We start from the raw sequence: 17,332 nt of genomic DNA, 5'->3' as shown, positions 1-17,332 counted from the left end.
AATACTTTTTTTTCCTTCTCTTTTTATTAGAAATGTTTCTGTTAAGCAGCTTGCTCCTCTGCTTCTCCCTACAAACAATATTGCTCCGCGGCGTCTGATTTTTGTTGTAGGTATTCCTCTTTTGCAACTGCCGCAGCCTGTGCCTCTGCTCCTCTCTGTAGACGCGCAATATCCACCTCGGCTATAGTTCGATCTTGAGCTTCATTCTCTGCACACGATGCTAATCCTGACGCTGGACCGATGACTTCGTGGCACTGCCGAGGCGCAGTACTGCATTTGTGCGGCTTACGTCCTTATCCGGTGGATGCGATACGAGCTTTATATTATTGTGGCGCATAAACATCAGGGAACACGTGGAGCGACGGCCCACACCGAGCTACGAGGTTTTAGTACTACTAGTATAGACCAAGGCAGATTTCCTCGGAAACCGCCTTATCGGTGAACTGACCTGATTAGTGCTTAAGGACCTTTGATAAACATCGTATAAAGAGTCATTTAACCATGTACCCAAAACTGAGGCGATACCCCCCCTTCTATTTTTCTCTCATGCCACTAAATACAGTTTCATAACTTTCATTACTAGCTCGGAATGTCTCGCATTCAACGCCTTGGTTTGGGTGCTCATCCCCCCAAACAAGATATTAACCCAGAACCAGTACTAGATGCAGCATGGTCGCTAGTCGGTCCAGGAAAAGGCACACTTCGGGAGAGCCTTGAAGAGCTATACTGGGAAGGAGTGGAAAACGAGCTTGAAAACATAATTCACACTTTGAAAGTATGGCAACAGCCTCAGTTTGCGGGCGTGACTGTACCGGACGAAGACGATGATTTCATCCATGGCTTTGACACGTTTGTGGATCAAGTTAGCGAAGAGGCGCGAGAATTCGCCAATAGATATGGTCAGTACAAGACTCGCTTCAGTGCTAAAGATCTCGAGATAATTAACCAGTAATTTCAGATAAAAAACAAAATAACAAGAATGATGAGCATACGCCTGGGCTTCCTGATTATGCTAAATACTCGGACACATTACAAGAGGCTGCAATCGACCGCAGGGCAGAATACATAAGCTCCAAGATAAAGTCTTCCGTAAGAGAAACAATTGATGGTATGTATAGTTCAACGGTATAAACCCAAATATCTTGATATTAACCACAAAACAGATATTCTAGATCTATCTAGGGACGAAAAAAGAGCTTGGATGCTACTTCAGGCCACAGGTATGTTACCGTTTTCTCACCCTTAACATACAGCTCAAACGCTTAAATATCGAATATCAGGCTTCCTTGATATTGAAAAGCTTCTAGAACATCAACCTCAAGTAAAAAAAAAAAGAGCTATTCCCCAGCGTAGGTGACTTGAAAATTCCCGAAATCTGGTTCGAAGCTTCTAACAGAATAAGCAGTTTCTTTGTCACATTTTGATGAAAAAAGTATGCCTTTGTTCCAACCTATGCATTGTCAACGCTCAGGATGCAATGCTATTATTAGTGGAAGCATGTTTACCTCCCACAATCCGGGCGAACCTGGAGTCATCTGCGAGGATTGCTACTGGAAATTCTACTATGGCAAAGAATCCTATTCCAAAAAGTACAAACACTGTATTTTGCCGACGGCGATTACACCGGAAGTGAGCAGGAGAATCTGTCAGTGCGAAGGGGCCAGTGGCAATGAAACGGCACCATTCCCAATTGATAAAAATGCCAACCATGCAAAAGTGGCTGGGAACGCAGCCATGCAATGCGATCTGCTCAAGCTCAAAGATGCCATCGCCCAAGCTAAACAAACAGGCTTTGAACAAAATGAACGGGCTGAGGGGGGCACGTTCTCGCGATTGCTTTTCAAGTTTGCTTCCCAAAGGACACAAAGTATAAAAAGTGAAAACATACCGGACCGACAGGAAGCATCCAAATTGAGGAATATCAGACTGAGGAGAAGTTATAAAAATTCAGCTACTTTAGACCCGCATAAGGATTTTGGTATCCCGACCTTTCTCAGAAAATGTGCTGAAAAAGACCCGTTTGGTGACATTCACATGGCACTTCGCATTGGGCCGCTCATTATAGAGAATGGTGTATCGCAGTAAGCTTGCTTCCAATAATGATCTCTGTAAATTCTACTAAAAAAAATCAAATCATAGCAGCAAGAATGGCGCACTCATCTCACTTAGGGAGATGCCCGTCTTCCACCAGCGATCCGATCGGGAAACCCATACACGAAGGTTAGCAATCGCAGGCTCTAGTGGTCGAAATCTGTGGGAGCAAGTCTGCCCTGCTAGAAGTGCTAGGAATTACAAAGTAGTTATGAAGCAAGTTGTCGGTGCTCCTTTTAGTAGCCTGCTTCCCCGAGACCCAGAGATTGACATAGTCCATGAAATCTTGATCGCAAGCAAGGGACATCCAGAAAAGAACGATATTTCCCGGTCAACCCTTAAAAGGGTGCTAGAGAAGGTCAAGGTGATTCTTCAAAGTCGCGTTGCGATCTACCTTGACAGTATCACGGAAAGGCTTTTGAGCTCAGAGACTCGTATCGCCTGGGATGCCTTGAAAAACAACTGCAATGCGTTCTGCAACTCACTTATTAGTCGCCGCATCTTTGAACCGCTGGTGCATGGGCCGAAAACACTCCGAGGCCTCGAGGAATCCGAACCTCTATATCTGATGAGCTTCGTATGCCCTGATGAGGGTTACGTGCAGCCAGTAATGAGGACCGAATATGACGTTCCTAGCGGGCTTACACAAGAGTACATGCTACGATTTTTCTTTGGCCGAAATAATGAAGCCGACATAATCGACACTTGCCAGGAATACTGGTACGATTGGGGTGCTCTGGGGGGCCCGCTGTATAAGTACCAGGATATTTTCCCCTGGGACTGCACTGAGGCGTACGGACGCTATCCAGTTTGCTGCGGCGACTGTAACCTTTCAAAGCATATTTGGGCATTCCCATATGACTCATGGTCCATGGTGTCACACCATTTGGCGCGCGATAGACACATGTACGCCCCAAATACGTTGCCCCAGGATACCTCTGCGACAAGCCCCTATTCTCACCTTACTTCGGAAGCCTGGATGCGAAACCGGTTACAGGTGTTGAGTGCCTCGGCCATTCTATGCCGTGCAGCAGCAGCCATGTCCAAAACGGCAGCATTTCACGCCACAACAGCCTGGCTACATTCCTCAGGGCCAGAATCGGGATCTAGACTATTAGCCCTACATCCATCGCTAGCCCGTGTCAAACTTGGTGGCATCCATCGCGCTCAGCCGTTTAGCCACTACTTTGAAGCTGGGCAATCCGACCAATACTTCCTCGCCGAATGGGCTTTGTTTTCGAGGGCCGAGCAGATAAAGGACTATGAGAGAATGAGAAACGAGCGCATGAAGCTCACAGAGCTTAAGCATTTAAGGGCATCGGAATCTGTAGGAACTGGCCTGACCTACTTTGGTCAGCGCAGAGGACGCGATTTTCGATACATAATAAAGGAGGACACGGCGATTTCCTATACGGATGCAGGATTTACAAGTCATGCTGCTGGCGCAGTCCCTGGCGGAGTATGTGCGGTAAAATGCGGGTCAAACTGTCAAACTGGTTGTGGAAGCAACAGTGCTTGTGGGAGTAGTGGCGGCGAGCATGGAGGCGGACATAGCGGTGGGCACAGCGGTTGTGGGAGCAGCAGCGGTGGTGGAGGGAGTAGTAGCAGTGGTGGAGGAAGTAGTAGCTGTGGTGGAGGAAGTAGTAGCTGTGGTGGAGGAAGTAGTAGTAGTTGTGGAGGAGGAAGTAGTAGTAGTTGTGGTGGTGGTGGAGGAGGATGAGGTAGTAGTTGTAGAGGCGGTTGATTCTATATCGGTTTGCTGGATGACTATTTCGGACTTACCACTGCGTTATATATGTCTAAATGAGCATCGAGACATATATTACATGACCTGCGTGAATTTTACGGGCATTCTGCATTGAAAACTCTTCAATTTGGCTATTTTGGTCGTCTATCTACACACATATTATATTATCGATTGGCCTAATCAGTTGACAATCTTGGACGGAGGATATAAACCAGCATGGGAGTAGACTGGGTGCGTGGGCCTACCGACCCTCCAAGTTAACATAGTTCACGTGGAAGTCATTATTAAATATTAGTGTACTATTTCGCTAGCATTGAGCGCTTTCTTTCTAGAGTGTCGTTTAACAATCAACTATAGCCCCAAGATAGTACTATAAGCGGTGGCTGTGCTAGCCCGGCTCCGCCCGAGAAATGAGCCTTGTCTCTCTACATAGCCTTGTGGGTATATACCGATTCTCTAATACGGTCTTAGTCTTTTTATTAAGTTGGCGATGCCATCTCATCTGTTGAAATAAACAAAGTGGACACCCAATATCAAATACTCCGGTCAACAATGGCCCTTCTTCTCCATTCCGACATAAATGCTCTCCACAAGGCAAGCAAGGCCAAATTGATCCATATGAAGATTCAGCGTGAGAGGCGTGAGAGTGAGAAGAACTATGAATATGACTTTTCAGGATTGCAGTACCCAGGAGAGACAGATGGATCTGGGCTACCGTTGATCCCTTCACCTAGTCTTTTCAGTTCTCTACATTCAACAACAGCCGATAGCCCATGGTTAGTTGAGCACGGTATACCCACAGTGGCGCATTGTGCTACGCATCTGGAGCTTCTCGAGGTATTCTTTGCATTACGCAATAAAATTATAAATTCCGAACAATTGGACAATACTTTCGGAGTGAAAGTGGTGGCGAAAATTGTGTACAGAAGGAAATACGATTCTACGACAAAAGGATACGTCTCTCGACGAACCACATTGCGAGATGATTCAATCAAATTTAGAAGAAGGGAGAAATGGTCCTATTACCTGTCCATTGCTGTCGAACGTTTCAAATTTTGGATTGAGAAAGCCGACAAAGCTATGTTTGAAGAGTGGCGCTCATCATCCAAAAAACCCGCCCTACCATGTTTACCTCCATTGGGTAGGTTGGCAAGCTATCTACTACGGAAAGAAAAATAAGCTAATCGATGCATGGATAGATGTGCTTATGGTTTGGCACGCTTTTCTACTTAACCCTATAGACTTTGATTCTTACTGCGGAGATCATAGCCTCTACGCAATTCGCCAGATACAGTTTCCGTGGGTGCAAATTGTGAGTCTAAGACCCCAGATTTGTTTGTGCTCTTATTAACCACTGACTGTGAACAGCACAATTCCATAGATACAGATGAATGGACGTACGAGGTTCCTCTGGGGGCAAACGATTGGACCACCAAGGTCGCGAACATGGAGCCAGATCTTTTTGTTTATCTCCAACAGACCGGCGCAATACCAAAATCCATATCTAGGACATTGAGAAAATATGGCGACAGCAATGTACCTATCGGGAGTATGTGGGACTACTTAAGAGGCTTTGGCCTGAGTCGGAGAGAGGAAATTTTTCTCGATCTTTTACTCAATATTCAAATGAAAGATAAAACAAGCGAGCGTTTGATAGGTAATGTCCTGCGCCAAGCTTCTTTTGTGGACAAGATGCACGATCATCTGTGGATCTGCAGCCCGGCTGCTGAGGGAACTCTTTATCGCGCAATCGCCCGATACCATAAGTTTCTCAAGCTCTTCCAGCTCTACCCTGGGAATATCCTGGTACCGACTCTCGACATCGATCTTGTTTGGCATACACACCAATGTTCTGCCGCGTTTTACGAAAACTCGATGCGGGAACGTACAGGCCGCTATATTGACCATGACGACAAGATCGGGAAGACAGCGCTAGATAGTGGAATAGATGAAACGCAGAAATTATTCCGCCTTCGGTTCGGCCAGGAATACTCGCTCTGCTTATGTTGGGACTGTGAAATGACATTGACGATGTTAGAGAAACTCGAGAAAAACTCGGCCCTTTTCCAAACTGACAGCATCGGGTCTATCGTGGAGCATGTGCAAAAACATGTAGAGTATCACCGATCTGTGGAATTAACCAGGCGTAGGGGTAGGGGGGCATCATAGAATACGGCATGAAAAGCCGCTCTTTGTATAGCAAGTCGAATCTATTTTCTATCCCCCAATTCCCTAAATCTACCACTGGTGTACCTTCAGTCCTACCTCACCGGTATTTCCGGCGTTGGGGCCGGTTAAGTATTACTCAAGGAATGAAATCCTCTTGCAGAAAACCCACAAGCAAAAAAGTGGTATACTGACTGGCCTGCCTGATATGAGTATATCTTGGCGTCTTTTTGCATTCACGCAAGTGGATGCAGAGTGAAAGAAAGTGCTTCAAGAGCGCCTGGCGCATATGATGATACAAAGACTCTTTGGAGTGACCCGTTAGCTCTTGAACAGCATCCTGATCTGGATGATAAAGATAGAGAAGCTCTTGAGAGACTAGATTCTGATTGATTTTCTCGACGCTAAATCGATAAAACTCCTAATAATAACTTTAAAATAAATAAATATATTTCATTGAAATATTGAACAAATTAGTTTGATAAATATATAATAAGCAGTTATACAATAAACTAATGAATGGATTATTATAATGAGACTGTTAGGCAACGCTGTGACAACTTTGAGCCCCAAGTGGGACAATTAAGCTTTGCACTGCCACGCTGTAGGGCGTCAAGCTGTTATCGGCCAAACACTTTCCAGTGCTCGACTATATTTATCCAAAAGAATCCTTGCCTTGCCTCTCAAAACAAAATATGCCGCGCACGAAGAAAACTGGCGGTCCGTCGCTCCAGATCGATGTCGCCTCACCACCATCCTGGACGTTTATCGCTGGAGATACCGTCATTGGGACCGTGTTTAGTCGGTCAGCCATTGTTGCGCCAGAAGCCACCGTCACAATAACCCTATTTGGGCGTGTTAAAACCAAAATCACCGTTAGAAAAAGCACTGGGAATGGATCTCGTACTGAACACTATCGGGGCCGATGGCTTCTCGTAGGCAGCGAGACCAGGCAAGTCCTCCACCGGGGCCCGGTGCACCTCGCTACAGGAAGCAGTGATCCTCTCTCTTGGCCTTTCTCGATTACAATTCCTACAAGGCCAGTTGATTCACTCGCGCGGCAAAGTGCTGGAGCGAAGAGCTTCCTCCCACTGAACAACATTGCCGATCATCTCTTGCCTGGAACCTTCTACTCCATCAGTGACGGTTGGGGAAGTAAGAAATCCGAGGCTTTTGTAGAATACTATCTCGAATCGGTGTTTCGTTACAGCCGTGGTAACTCATCCGAGAGCCATACGGCCACGTTCCCTCTAAATCTGCAGCATCCTTCGGCGACAATATCCCCTGTTCCCGAGCTTCAGCAAACCACGTTCCAGCTAGTAGTGCAGACTCAGCGACTATTACCAGGAATGAAGGATGAAGAGTTAACATTCAAGCAAAAGACACAAAAATTCTTCCATTCCTCCAAAGTTCCCACATTTGGGTACATTATCGAACTTCACTCGGCCCGTGTCATCCAGCTTGAAGACCCTTCTCCGATCCCGTTGGTGATACGATTCTCCCCGAACACAGCAATAACTAGCCCCAGTATTCAAGATACCATGCAGATAATTCGACTGGATTGGGTCCGGATGACCCTCAAATCCACCACTTCTGTCATTGCACCAGGAAACTGGAGTAACAGCAATACCCACGACCATGCCCACTCGTCTGAGCACGACCTCGGCTTGCCCTGGATTTTTGGAAATCTTAAAAACCCCGTCGTATTTGAGTCGGCTAAGGGAAGCCAAGAGGTTGATGTCGGCAAACTTCTTCAGCTTGTTCTCCATCCGACTGCGCTGCGTGCAGGAAACCGCCCGCAAGTCTCTGGACGAACCATTTCCCCTGATTTCGTCACATATAGCATCAAACATGAGCACTCGATAGAGTGGCAATTTTTATTTACTGTCGCGGATGAGACGAACAAAAAGAAGACAACTACATCGGTTAGAATAGTACCACCAATTCGAAATGACCCCAATCCGCCTGAATACTCCAAAAAGGAGTAACCTTGCACATGATGCTCTGCATTTGCCGTTCTTGGCTGCTCAAGAGCCCGACATCTCAGAATACTATCTTAATGTCGGCGATACAGAACAGCCAATCATATAATGTCCCTACTAGTACTGCTAGCTAATTATAGTAACAAACGTCGGTCCAACCTTTGTGTCTATTGTGATTTATACATATCGACTCCTCGTCGCACAGCTTCAGGATGATAATGTCCGTAACTTCTTTTTATCATGAACTTCCCGTCGTATACTCGCAAGCCCCAGGTGCATGGAGAACCTGATCTGGCGGAAGACTTTCAATGTCATGCAGAGATGATGGCGGCTTACAGCAACGGTCTTCGGGATACATTTCATCAATTCAGCGAGTGTCATACTCATGTGAGTGCGTTAATTTATTGACGCTATGGAAAAATGAATGCTGAATATCTCTTCTTTTATGTAGACAAGTCCTGTCCTCTACGATACATGCATGAAATCTTATGATGCGAGTTCTTGACAACCCCGGAGAAAATAGTTCCCGGGATTGCCACATGCATGAATAACAATGGATCTAGCTTTGTGTGGTGGAATAATTTGAATCTCGGCTTGAAGTATCATAGCATAAATACCAGGCCAAAGAAAGATACGGTGCCTAGCCTTGGGTATCTTGGACCTCACAAGAATATGGCGCTTCCCACATTTGATGAAGAAGAGCTGCTACAACTCCTTGCAGAGTTTGTCAAGCTAGAGAGTAGATTCATCCTCAAGTGAGTATCCTAGGGCTGGTTATAGCAAAGGTATTTTACTTTTTCTAACATCGGAATGCACTACAACAGTTCACCTGGGTATTCTCTTTACTTACAGCCAGCAATCATTGGCACCTCAGCTTTTAGAGGCGTCCATCGTCCTAGTTCGGCGCTCCTGTACGTGATTGCAAACCACGTGGGACCATATTATCGAACCGGGTTCAAAGCAATAACATTGGAAGCCATTAATTATGCCGTGCGAGCATAGACAGGAGAATTTGGGGACAAGAAGCTAGGCGCCAACTACGCGCCTTGCATAGTACCGCAACAAGAAGCAGCATTGCGCGGTTTTCAGCAAAACCTCAGGCTCTTCGGAAAGGAGGACTATATCACCGAGGTTGGAACAATGAATCTGTTCATCGCAATAAGAGATGGTAAAAATAACAAGGAGCTTTTGACCGCTCCTCTGGATGGAACTATCCTAAATGGAGTGACTCGTAGTTCTGTACTTGAACTTTCGCGAGAGAGACTTGTCCCGAAAGGGTGGGTTGTTTCTGAACGCAAGTATACCATGTCAGAGTTTGCCCAGGCAGCCCAGAGAGGCCAACTAATCGAAGTATTTGGAACTGGAACCGCCGCCGTTATCTGTCCGGTACGCACAATCAGTTACAAGGGCATGCTAGTTGACTGTGGCCTTAGTATTGGAGAAGAAGCTGGAGAGATAACATGTCAAATGAGACGGTGGATTGAGGATATTCAGTACTGTAATATTGAGCATGAATGGGGGTAGGTTATCTTCTTGTTCGGGGAAAAGAAATAGTGGCTAACACAATCAATCTAGTTATCTTGCCTAGGCTAGTTCAATACTCGAAGTCATCTTGTGATTTGTAACATCTCAGCTTGACTGCATGTATCTAGAAGCTCAGTAATCTGAATATGCATCTCTGGCCCTCTATTGAATCCTTTTCATCGCCATGGAATTGAGGGGTTTCTGGTAGAATCTGGTCCAACTATATAGAAATGTTAGATACAATAAAAATATAGTAGAGCTACAGCACCAGTGTAGTCATTACTCATAAGATAGTCGTCCAACCCGAAAACTTATTAGATATCTTCAAGGTGTGATCGCTGCGAGAGATTAGATCCTTGTTACAAAGAAAAATGAAGAAAGGAGGAGTGCAAAGCGTGCAAAAGAAACGGCTTAGACAGGAAGGTCGAGAGAAGGCTTGAGATAGAAGGAAGGCTTGCCACAGCAGGTGAGATTGTCGATGAACTATCTGGAATAGACGAGTGGTCTATCGACATTATGGAGAAAAGCACTACTGCCCCCCCGATGGTAGTGAAGAAACCAAACATGGGAAGGAAAGAGAGAAAGAGAAGACTCTCAATACTATTCCTACTACTACCACTACTACTATAACAGCTATTTATTATATCACTAGCCCTCTGTTTATCTAATATTCTATTGTTTATGTACCAGTGCGTATATTATATATTACAGATTACTTGGCTTCCAACAGCCAAGCTTAAGAACACTACCAATACAGACCTCATTGTCGTCGCACTCCCAACACTGATGTTATGTGTTAAAAGGGTCATGTTTCGCCCTGCCATTATAAAACCAACCAAAAATATATACAATTACATCAAAACACCTAGTAAATATATGCCAGTTCAAGGCTCATAAGGGCCGTAACGCCACCGCCTGCTGTTTTCGTCCAAAGCCCACCGGGCCACAAACGCCGCTTCTTCCACCCACCGCGCCTCATCCTCGCCATAAGACTCTTCGATCTTTTTCTGATACTCACTAAACTCGAATGCCACCACGGCTTCCACGTCAGGGCGCGCCGTGTCGAAGAATTGCCACTCCTGGTTATCCACTACTGGCACCACCATCCGCCAGGTTTTTTGCCGTGCGTCGCGCAGGCCCAGCATTGCGCGTCCCGGGTTGATGTTGGTAAATTGCCAATTGGATACCTCCTTGTCATTGGTCTCAGGCCCTGAATATACATTGCGCGTGCGACGGAGGAGGGACTGTCCCTCGTAGTTGTGTAGGAGGTCCCTTGTGGCGTTGGCGGCAGCACCGGATACCGAGCCCGTCTCGATGAGAAGGTCCAGAATCGTCGGCAAGATCTGTTGTGTCGAGACAGCATCGTCGATGGTAATGGCGGGTAGCTTGGGGTGGGAGAAGACTAGCGGGACGTGGTTGTTGATGATATGCGGGTTATAATACGTGGGCAGGATATCGTTCTCTGGGATTGACAAGCCGTGGTCTCCCATAAACACCAAAAGAGTCTCGTTGGCAACGCCTAGGTCGTCTATGGTGTCTAATATTCTGCCAAGCCAGCGGTCATCGTAGCCAACAGCATTGATATAGTGTGATAAATCGTCCAGCCCCTTGCCCAGCGGCACGTACGTCTCATTTGCGGGCATCCCGAAGGGGTGGTGGGTCGTGCTAGTGACATGCGTGATAAACACGCGGCCATCGTCCTTCTTGGCCTTCTCGAACTCATCGCGAATGTAATCTTCGAGGGGTGTCTCTTCGAACCCAAAGTAGTTGATGTTCTTGAGGTCAACCTTGCCGAACTTGGCCGTGTCTTTGATAAGGTATTCCTTGTCGATGAGGCCGCCGTCGCTTGAGAACCCTAGCTTTTCCATTAGGGAGCCAAAGTGATCCCAATCCAGCGTCACAGACTGCATGAACGTCGATGCCCACTTGTATCCTTCAAAGTCATGGCTGCCGTCGTCCTCGTGCTCGAGCGTGTTGAGGGCTCCCCAGATGTGCGGAAGGCAAGGTTGGTAGACGTGGTGCAGGTACTCGAGATTAAAGTCGGCGACCATGGGCATGATACCGCAGAGCGCCCCCGTGAGGCTTTTCAATGTGAAGGTCGAGGTAGTGTACGCGTCATTGAAGCTCATGCCCCCTCGCTTCTTTTGCTCCTCGCCTGCGGGACGCTCAAAGTCATCGTCGTAGTCGCCCGTCAGGAACTTGGCAACTGGAGTTAAACTCTTGAGGCGCTTCAACGCAGCGTCGGGCAGCTTCTTGTCATCCCAGGAGTTTTTCAGGCGTTCCACGCTGGCACCGGACTCCCTGATGGGGAAGACATCCTTTCTAGTGCTCTCAAGGACTATGGTCATGATGTGACGAATCGGCACATCCTTGAGATCGCCTAGCTCGGGACGCAGTGGCTCCTCCAGGTTGGAGATCCTGAGGGGGTCTGCTGACGCGTCGTAGTGCAACTCATTCTTGTACCAGTCCTCGAATCCGTCGATCGGTTCTTCTGGTAGCCACGGAAGAGGGATTGGCTGGCGTAGTGGGGTTAGGCTATCCCATTCATGATTGATGCCGGTCTTGTAGTGCGGAATCACGGTCTCAAGGTTCGGTGCCGAATTCTTCAAGTCGATAAAGGGGAGAAGCGCCGGGGTCCAGGACATGAAGGTCAATGAACGGTCGTGCGGTCGAATGAAGGACTGGATTATCTGAATGAGTATTGCTGAGATCACGACGATATACAATACGAAGTGAGTCCAACTCGGCCTAGCTCGTTTCTTGGGTTTGGCCGCGGATTCCATATCGCTCTGTGGGAGCCGGAGGTAATCGTCGTTGGCCGACTGCAATTGAACATCGCAGAGCCGGCCGCGTGTCACAAATGCCACGAAGCAGGTGATAGCATCTGTTGCCAAACCAACGACGACAAACAAGATGTTTTGAAAGGCCCAGGAGAGGAGGGTCAGGATGCCCATGACCACGATTGAGGAGAGGAGGCCTGACAGGACAAGAGCGCGGCCGGCGGCGCCACCAGCGACGCCGACATTTCGCCAGTGAATCTCGGAGCCGCTGACGACGAAGAAGCATATATTGATGATGCTGAGAGTGGTGGTGAAGGCAATGAAAGAATATGCGATGGTGGATGCTCCCAGTCGTACGAATCGTGGGCCACGGGGCGGAAAGAGGGCGGAGTCAAGCAGAAAGCGGATGATCACCAGCAGGAGCACATCCTGGGTAAAAAAGGAGAAACCCCATTTCTTCACTTCGCGCGTCGTCAGGGCGCTGATATGAGATGAGATGTGGATGAGTTTGGCGGCGAGGATAGCGATGGCCGCTAAGGCGAAGACGAAGCGGCGGTTGGCGACGACCACGATCAGGCGTCTCAGGTCAAACATTTTGGAGATGACGAACTGGGCGACGGCATTGACATGAACAGTGGGGGGAACACAAACAAAACGAGAAGATTTTTTAATGAAAATCGAGCAAGTAGGTAGGACGGAACGACGAATATAGAGGTAAAGGGGGCTTACCAAGGAAAGAAAGAGAGCACGAGACTCCAGTAAGCCGAGGGGCCGGATCCGTCCCAGCCTCAGCGGGCCATTCCCAGGTTGGCAGGATTTCAGATTATCGAGTACTATATTTAATTATTTGTTCTGCAAGTACGCCCTGGGTTCAGTGTGTTGGCGGGCAGTGGTTTTTGATTGGCAGTGCAGGCTCAGATCTTGGAGAAGATGGGCGTTAGTGCACGCTTAGCATGAGCGTTAGCGGCTGAGGCTGAGCGGCTCAGGTGTCCTCGTTTGCTGGTGTGTCTCAGTGTCCTTGGCTTGGCGCTGGCATTGTGAATACCACCACAATCCAACAGAACATGCAATACCACAAATGAAAAGCCATGAAAAGCGATGGAAAGGAATGTAACGTTAGGGCTGGGTGACAAAAGAAATAGGCAACTCCTTTTCATAAACCTGGGAGCCTGATGAAAGAGGGAGCACGTGATTTTTGTGGGGCAAGGCTCCACTCGTCGCCCCACAGTTTAGGCTGCAATAAATTGAAATTCCCTGATTGGCTGCCAGAAAGCCACCCGGCTCTAGAAAAAACGAACAGACTTCCCTTTTAGGCTAGCCTTTTACACCTGTATGGAGCTGTAGGATTTTGAACCAATAGAACTCTATATATTAGTACTAAAATTTCAAATTACTTGTTTCGGTTAGTAAGATTACAATTAAAAAGTTTTAAAACATCTCCTTTTGGTTAGTCCTATCACTTTTTAGGCATTATTTGCAGACACTAAACTTTTTTGAAAATGTCTTGTTTTGCTTTGCCCTATGCGCTGTAGAGATTTTACGTAATATCGCACCAACTGTCTTTTCAACTTCTCAACAAATAACGCATCAATAGTGTATGGAAGGAAGTGCTAGTTTGGGATCATGTGAGCTTTGCTCGTCCATACTCATAGCAGTCGAGCCGTGTGTCGTTGGCAAGAGCAATCGGTACAGAAGATGTAAAGTTCTCCCAGGTGTCGGCCTGCCCCGGTTCTATTTGGTTGATGATCTTAACAACCCTGGCTGGTATCCCGGATCCTCCGGAAGAACAATACGAACATCCGATATTCGCCGCCATTCATCTATTCTCGGCACACCCAAATCATCCTGAGATGAAGGATCAAGATCTCGCTCCAAAGGTTCATCAGGTGTCTGGCGGCCATCAGTACAATAGAAACCCCCCTCTTCCATTTGTGTCACTTTGAACACCACCTCTGAAATCAGCTGCCGATCTCACCCGGCCTCCCGATGCAGACCCGCACGTTCTTGCCTAATACAAGGGACTCGACACTTTATCGCGGTGATGTATACCGGGGGTATAAAACCAATTCCAGTCTGAACCCGGATCCGGATTTGAGACGCCATTCAGAAGCTGGAGGTGACACCAAAGCTGATGACATCCCGTTATAATGGTGGTGAATTCGGCAGTATGCCAACCATAGCTCATCTCGTCACCCGGCTCGAGACAAACGGAGGGTTACCATAGTGTGGTAAAGGTTCATCAATAGAAAACCGAGTTTGTGTTGGCGAGAGCGGTAAACGGAATCAAGTTCGAGGGTGGATGTGTGGTATGTAGTTCTCCAAAGTGATTAGCCTATAAGTATTTGCTGGCGAGTTTATCGTACACCTCTTTATGCTCATGCTACAAAAAGGGATCGGCATAATCCACGTGTAAGTTCTGAAAGTATTTTTTCCAGGCAGTAGATGTGAGCGTATATGGTCCAGGATTCGTCTCACTTCTGCAACAGAGCCGAATACTTGTGGGATGGCGTTTTGCTGTGTGCTTACGTATACCTGTGTGTTTTGCCCATACAACATGGACTGAACACTCGGTCGGGTAAAAGCATCCACTAGAGCTGTCTGCGCAAATTCTCCCTTTGGCTCAATCAAGATGGGAAGCATGCCAAATGAAGAGGAATTTTGTTGTTGATGGTGACAGCGTTCATTTTCTGACATAAGACTGGTGCCATACTGCAGACGAGTAAATCCCATCTTGTATCGCCCACGCAAATACTCCAAGGCAACAGGTATCATACATGTGCTTGTGATGAAATGTCATATCACTATTTGTTAATCAAAATCACGTTAATGTCTAACATTATCCTCGGGTATAGGTATTTATTTGTCTGTTTCGATAGTTTCACTTCAAGATAGCCAATTTTAATACTTTTAGTGATATCCGATGTTCATTAAGAAATAACTATCCTAGCTTCTGTCATGCTTTGTTTTTAAAGAAAGTACACATTTATTGAGCTTTTACGCTCAGGCCTTGCTCAAGGCTGCAGTTTCTAACAGTGACTCGACAAAGCGAGTAATTGCACGAATGGCAATCTGGCCAATCTTGTCACCATCACCCGCATTAGGATCGAAAGAGCACACAGTGAGTGACTTAGGGTTGCTCTTCTTGGGCACAATGCCCATACACGTAATCAATTCAGTTTCAAACATGCCGCCCGGGGAAGGATAGTCATTGACTTTACCATAAGACTCGTCTAACACGTCAAGATCGAGGTGAACGAGAGACGGTCCAAATGATTTCTCATCAAGGTGACGTTTTAATTCAGCCGCAAAATCAACCTTCTGGTCAACTCCCCCCCAGATAGATGCCATACCAGCATCAATAACTCGCTGGCGCTGCACATCGGACTGGTCCCGTAACCCACAGTAGAGGAAATTTCCATCATACGTAAACGGCTCATATCCAAGAATTGTCTTGGTGAGGGTTTTACAACTCTCTCCTCGAAGCATGGGGAGTCCCATGGCGTCAAAGTATCCATTCTCATTGACATCGGGAGAGTCGAGATCGTCGTGTGCATCGAAATATATGAAATTCAAATCTCTGGTCTGAAGACCACAGGCAATGCCGACACTAGCCATACAGTTACCAAATAGAACTAAGGGGAACGTGTTGTCGGCTACTGCATTTGTCACTGCCTTGGATAAACGACGAAGTAGCTCGAAGCTGCGGCCAATTTAGCCTTCAAACTCATCGACTGGCGCTAGTTCGATGAACTTGACATTGACGCCCAAATTTTCAAGACTCCGGACAATCCCAAGACTCCGGATGCGATTTGGGCCATTCCCAACCCTATGGTCCCGGATTCCAACATGGTAAGGAGAAAAAATAACAGTGATGCCGTTCGCAGGCATCTTGGGTGTTTGAATGATCAGCAGTTTGCAGAAGAGAGGTTGAAAAGTTGAAGTCGGTCTTGTGAAGGGTTTCTTTCTTTCTTCTTCAAAGGTTCCATGCTAGGGCGATGGCGTTTAAACGCCAAAAAGAAGTAAAATTGTGGATTTGAGCGAGGTTGTGGCACTGTGGGCCCTGGAATGGGGTATGTTAGTGGGAGGCGCAACTAGAGGTATTACAAATCTATTAGAAGTCTTAAAATACGTACATTGAAAATAATTTCACAGTAAATTATAATGTAAAAGAAATATGTCTAATTAACTATATAAGATAACCTAAATTTAAAGACCTGGTACGTATTTGTCACGGTAAGGACGTCACTGGCTACTTTCTCTCCCAGGACTTTCAATGTTCTAGTTCACTATGGGATTTCTTGATATGTATTATTATATTTCTCGTAGGCGATTCGGCCCTGGGTAAGCTAGGAATGGGAATGATGAACGTGATGAACAAGAATTATAGTGACTATACAGGCCAAAAATTTAACAGCGTGTTTGATATGACGCACACTATGGGATGCAAGATATGGATATGGGTATGGAATCGAACCCTGCCACAATTTGGCTGTCTTGCATCATCAAGAACCCGTAGCGTATTCAACCAAGGTCACAAACATTCAGTCTATCAATCACCCCCCACATAAATAATATTAAAAGACTGAACCACCACTAAGAAGCAGACGGGGGGCACCGTCGGCGTATAAGGTGCCGGAGTTTGATTATCAACCTTGCCATTCCAGCAATAACGTTGGAAGCAGTTCTTATAAGCCTCCGGGAATGACGCGGCTTAAAACCGCGCAGCAGTCCGCACCCAGAGTACCATTGGCCTGGGTAACGTCGTAGCCATCAATTACTACTACTGCATCGAGCCTGTCGGTTCCATCTCAACAAGGGTGAATGCTCTTAGTTTTAGGGAGAGGTCGGATGATGAAGGATTAGATGTTATCAGAAGTTTTAAGTGCGCACATAGACCGCTCTTTTTTCTTATTCTAAAAGTATTCTCATGGCGTTTATAAAATCACACAAAGCAATGGACTGTCAATTTTCACTATAAAGTCGTTGCCAGAAGGTAATCAATGGGGCAGAGACAGATTCTGGATAAGCATTACTTTGCTATC

At 46.6% G+C, this 17,332-nt stretch overlaps 6 protein-coding genes across 6 annotated transcripts; 4 read left to right on the top strand and 2 right to left on the bottom strand.

The window, feature by feature from the left end:
- Nucleotides 1-589: 589 nt before the first annotated feature.
- Nucleotides 590-3,618, top strand: TRUGW13939_01037 (uncharacterized protein; the record flags this gene model as incomplete). The annotated part of the gene is made up of 6 exons (XM_035484243.1): nt 590-899; nt 959-1,108; nt 1,164-1,220; nt 1,406-2,081; nt 2,140-3,550; nt 3,604-3,618. The coding sequence occupies 6 exons, from the start codon at nt 590-592 to the stop codon at nt 3,616-3,618; spliced, it is 2,619 nt and encodes an 872-aa protein (XP_035340136.1).
- Nucleotides 3,619-4,390: 772 nt separating this feature from the next.
- Nucleotides 4,391-5,994, top strand: TRUGW13939_01036 (uncharacterized protein; the record flags this gene model as incomplete). Its single annotated transcript, XM_035484242.1, has 4 exons — nt 4,391-4,979; nt 5,038-5,150; nt 5,207-5,938; nt 5,989-5,994. The coding sequence occupies 4 exons, from the start codon at nt 4,391-4,393 to the stop codon at nt 5,992-5,994; spliced, it is 1,440 nt and encodes a 479-aa protein (XP_035340135.1).
- Nucleotides 5,995-6,699: 705 nt separating this feature from the next.
- TRUGW13939_01035 (uncharacterized protein) lies at nt 6,700-7,992 on the top strand (the record flags this gene model as incomplete). Its single annotated transcript, XM_035484241.1, has 1 exon — nt 6,700-7,992. One exon carries the CDS (start codon nt 6,700-6,702, stop codon nt 7,990-7,992), a length of 1,293 nt encoding a protein of 430 aa, XP_035340134.1.
- A 666-nt stretch (nt 7,993-8,658) lies between these two features.
- On the top strand, nt 8,659-9,574 carry TRUGW13939_01034 (uncharacterized protein; the record flags this gene model as incomplete). Its single annotated transcript, XM_035484240.1, has 4 exons — nt 8,659-8,741; nt 8,811-8,916; nt 8,989-9,506; nt 9,562-9,574. 4 exons carry the CDS (start codon nt 8,659-8,661, stop codon nt 9,572-9,574), a joined length of 720 nt encoding a protein of 239 aa, XP_035340133.1.
- Nucleotides 9,575-10,394: 820 nt separating this feature from the next.
- On the bottom strand, nt 10,395-12,884 carry TRUGW13939_01033 (uncharacterized protein; the record flags this gene model as incomplete). Its single annotated transcript, XM_035484239.1, has 1 exon — nt 10,395-12,884. The coding sequence occupies one exon, from the start codon at nt 12,882-12,884 to the stop codon at nt 10,395-10,397; it is 2,490 nt and encodes an 829-aa protein (XP_035340132.1).
- Nucleotides 12,885-15,290: 2,406 nt separating this feature from the next.
- TRUGW13939_01032 (uncharacterized protein) lies at nt 15,291-16,178 on the bottom strand (the record flags this gene model as incomplete). Its single annotated transcript, XM_035484238.1, has 2 exons — nt 15,291-15,990; nt 16,042-16,178. The coding sequence occupies 2 exons, from the start codon at nt 16,176-16,178 to the stop codon at nt 15,291-15,293; spliced, it is 837 nt and encodes a 278-aa protein (XP_035340131.1).
- Between the last annotated feature and the right edge of the window lie 1,154 nt (nt 16,179-17,332).

This window comes from Talaromyces rugulosus, chromosome I (genome assembly GCF_013368755.1).
Source record: "Talaromyces rugulosus chromosome I, complete sequence".
Taxonomy (NCBI): domain Eukaryota; kingdom Fungi; phylum Ascomycota; class Eurotiomycetes; order Eurotiales; family Trichocomaceae; genus Talaromyces; species Talaromyces rugulosus.
This window is presented reverse-complemented; position numbering and strand designations above follow the sequence as displayed.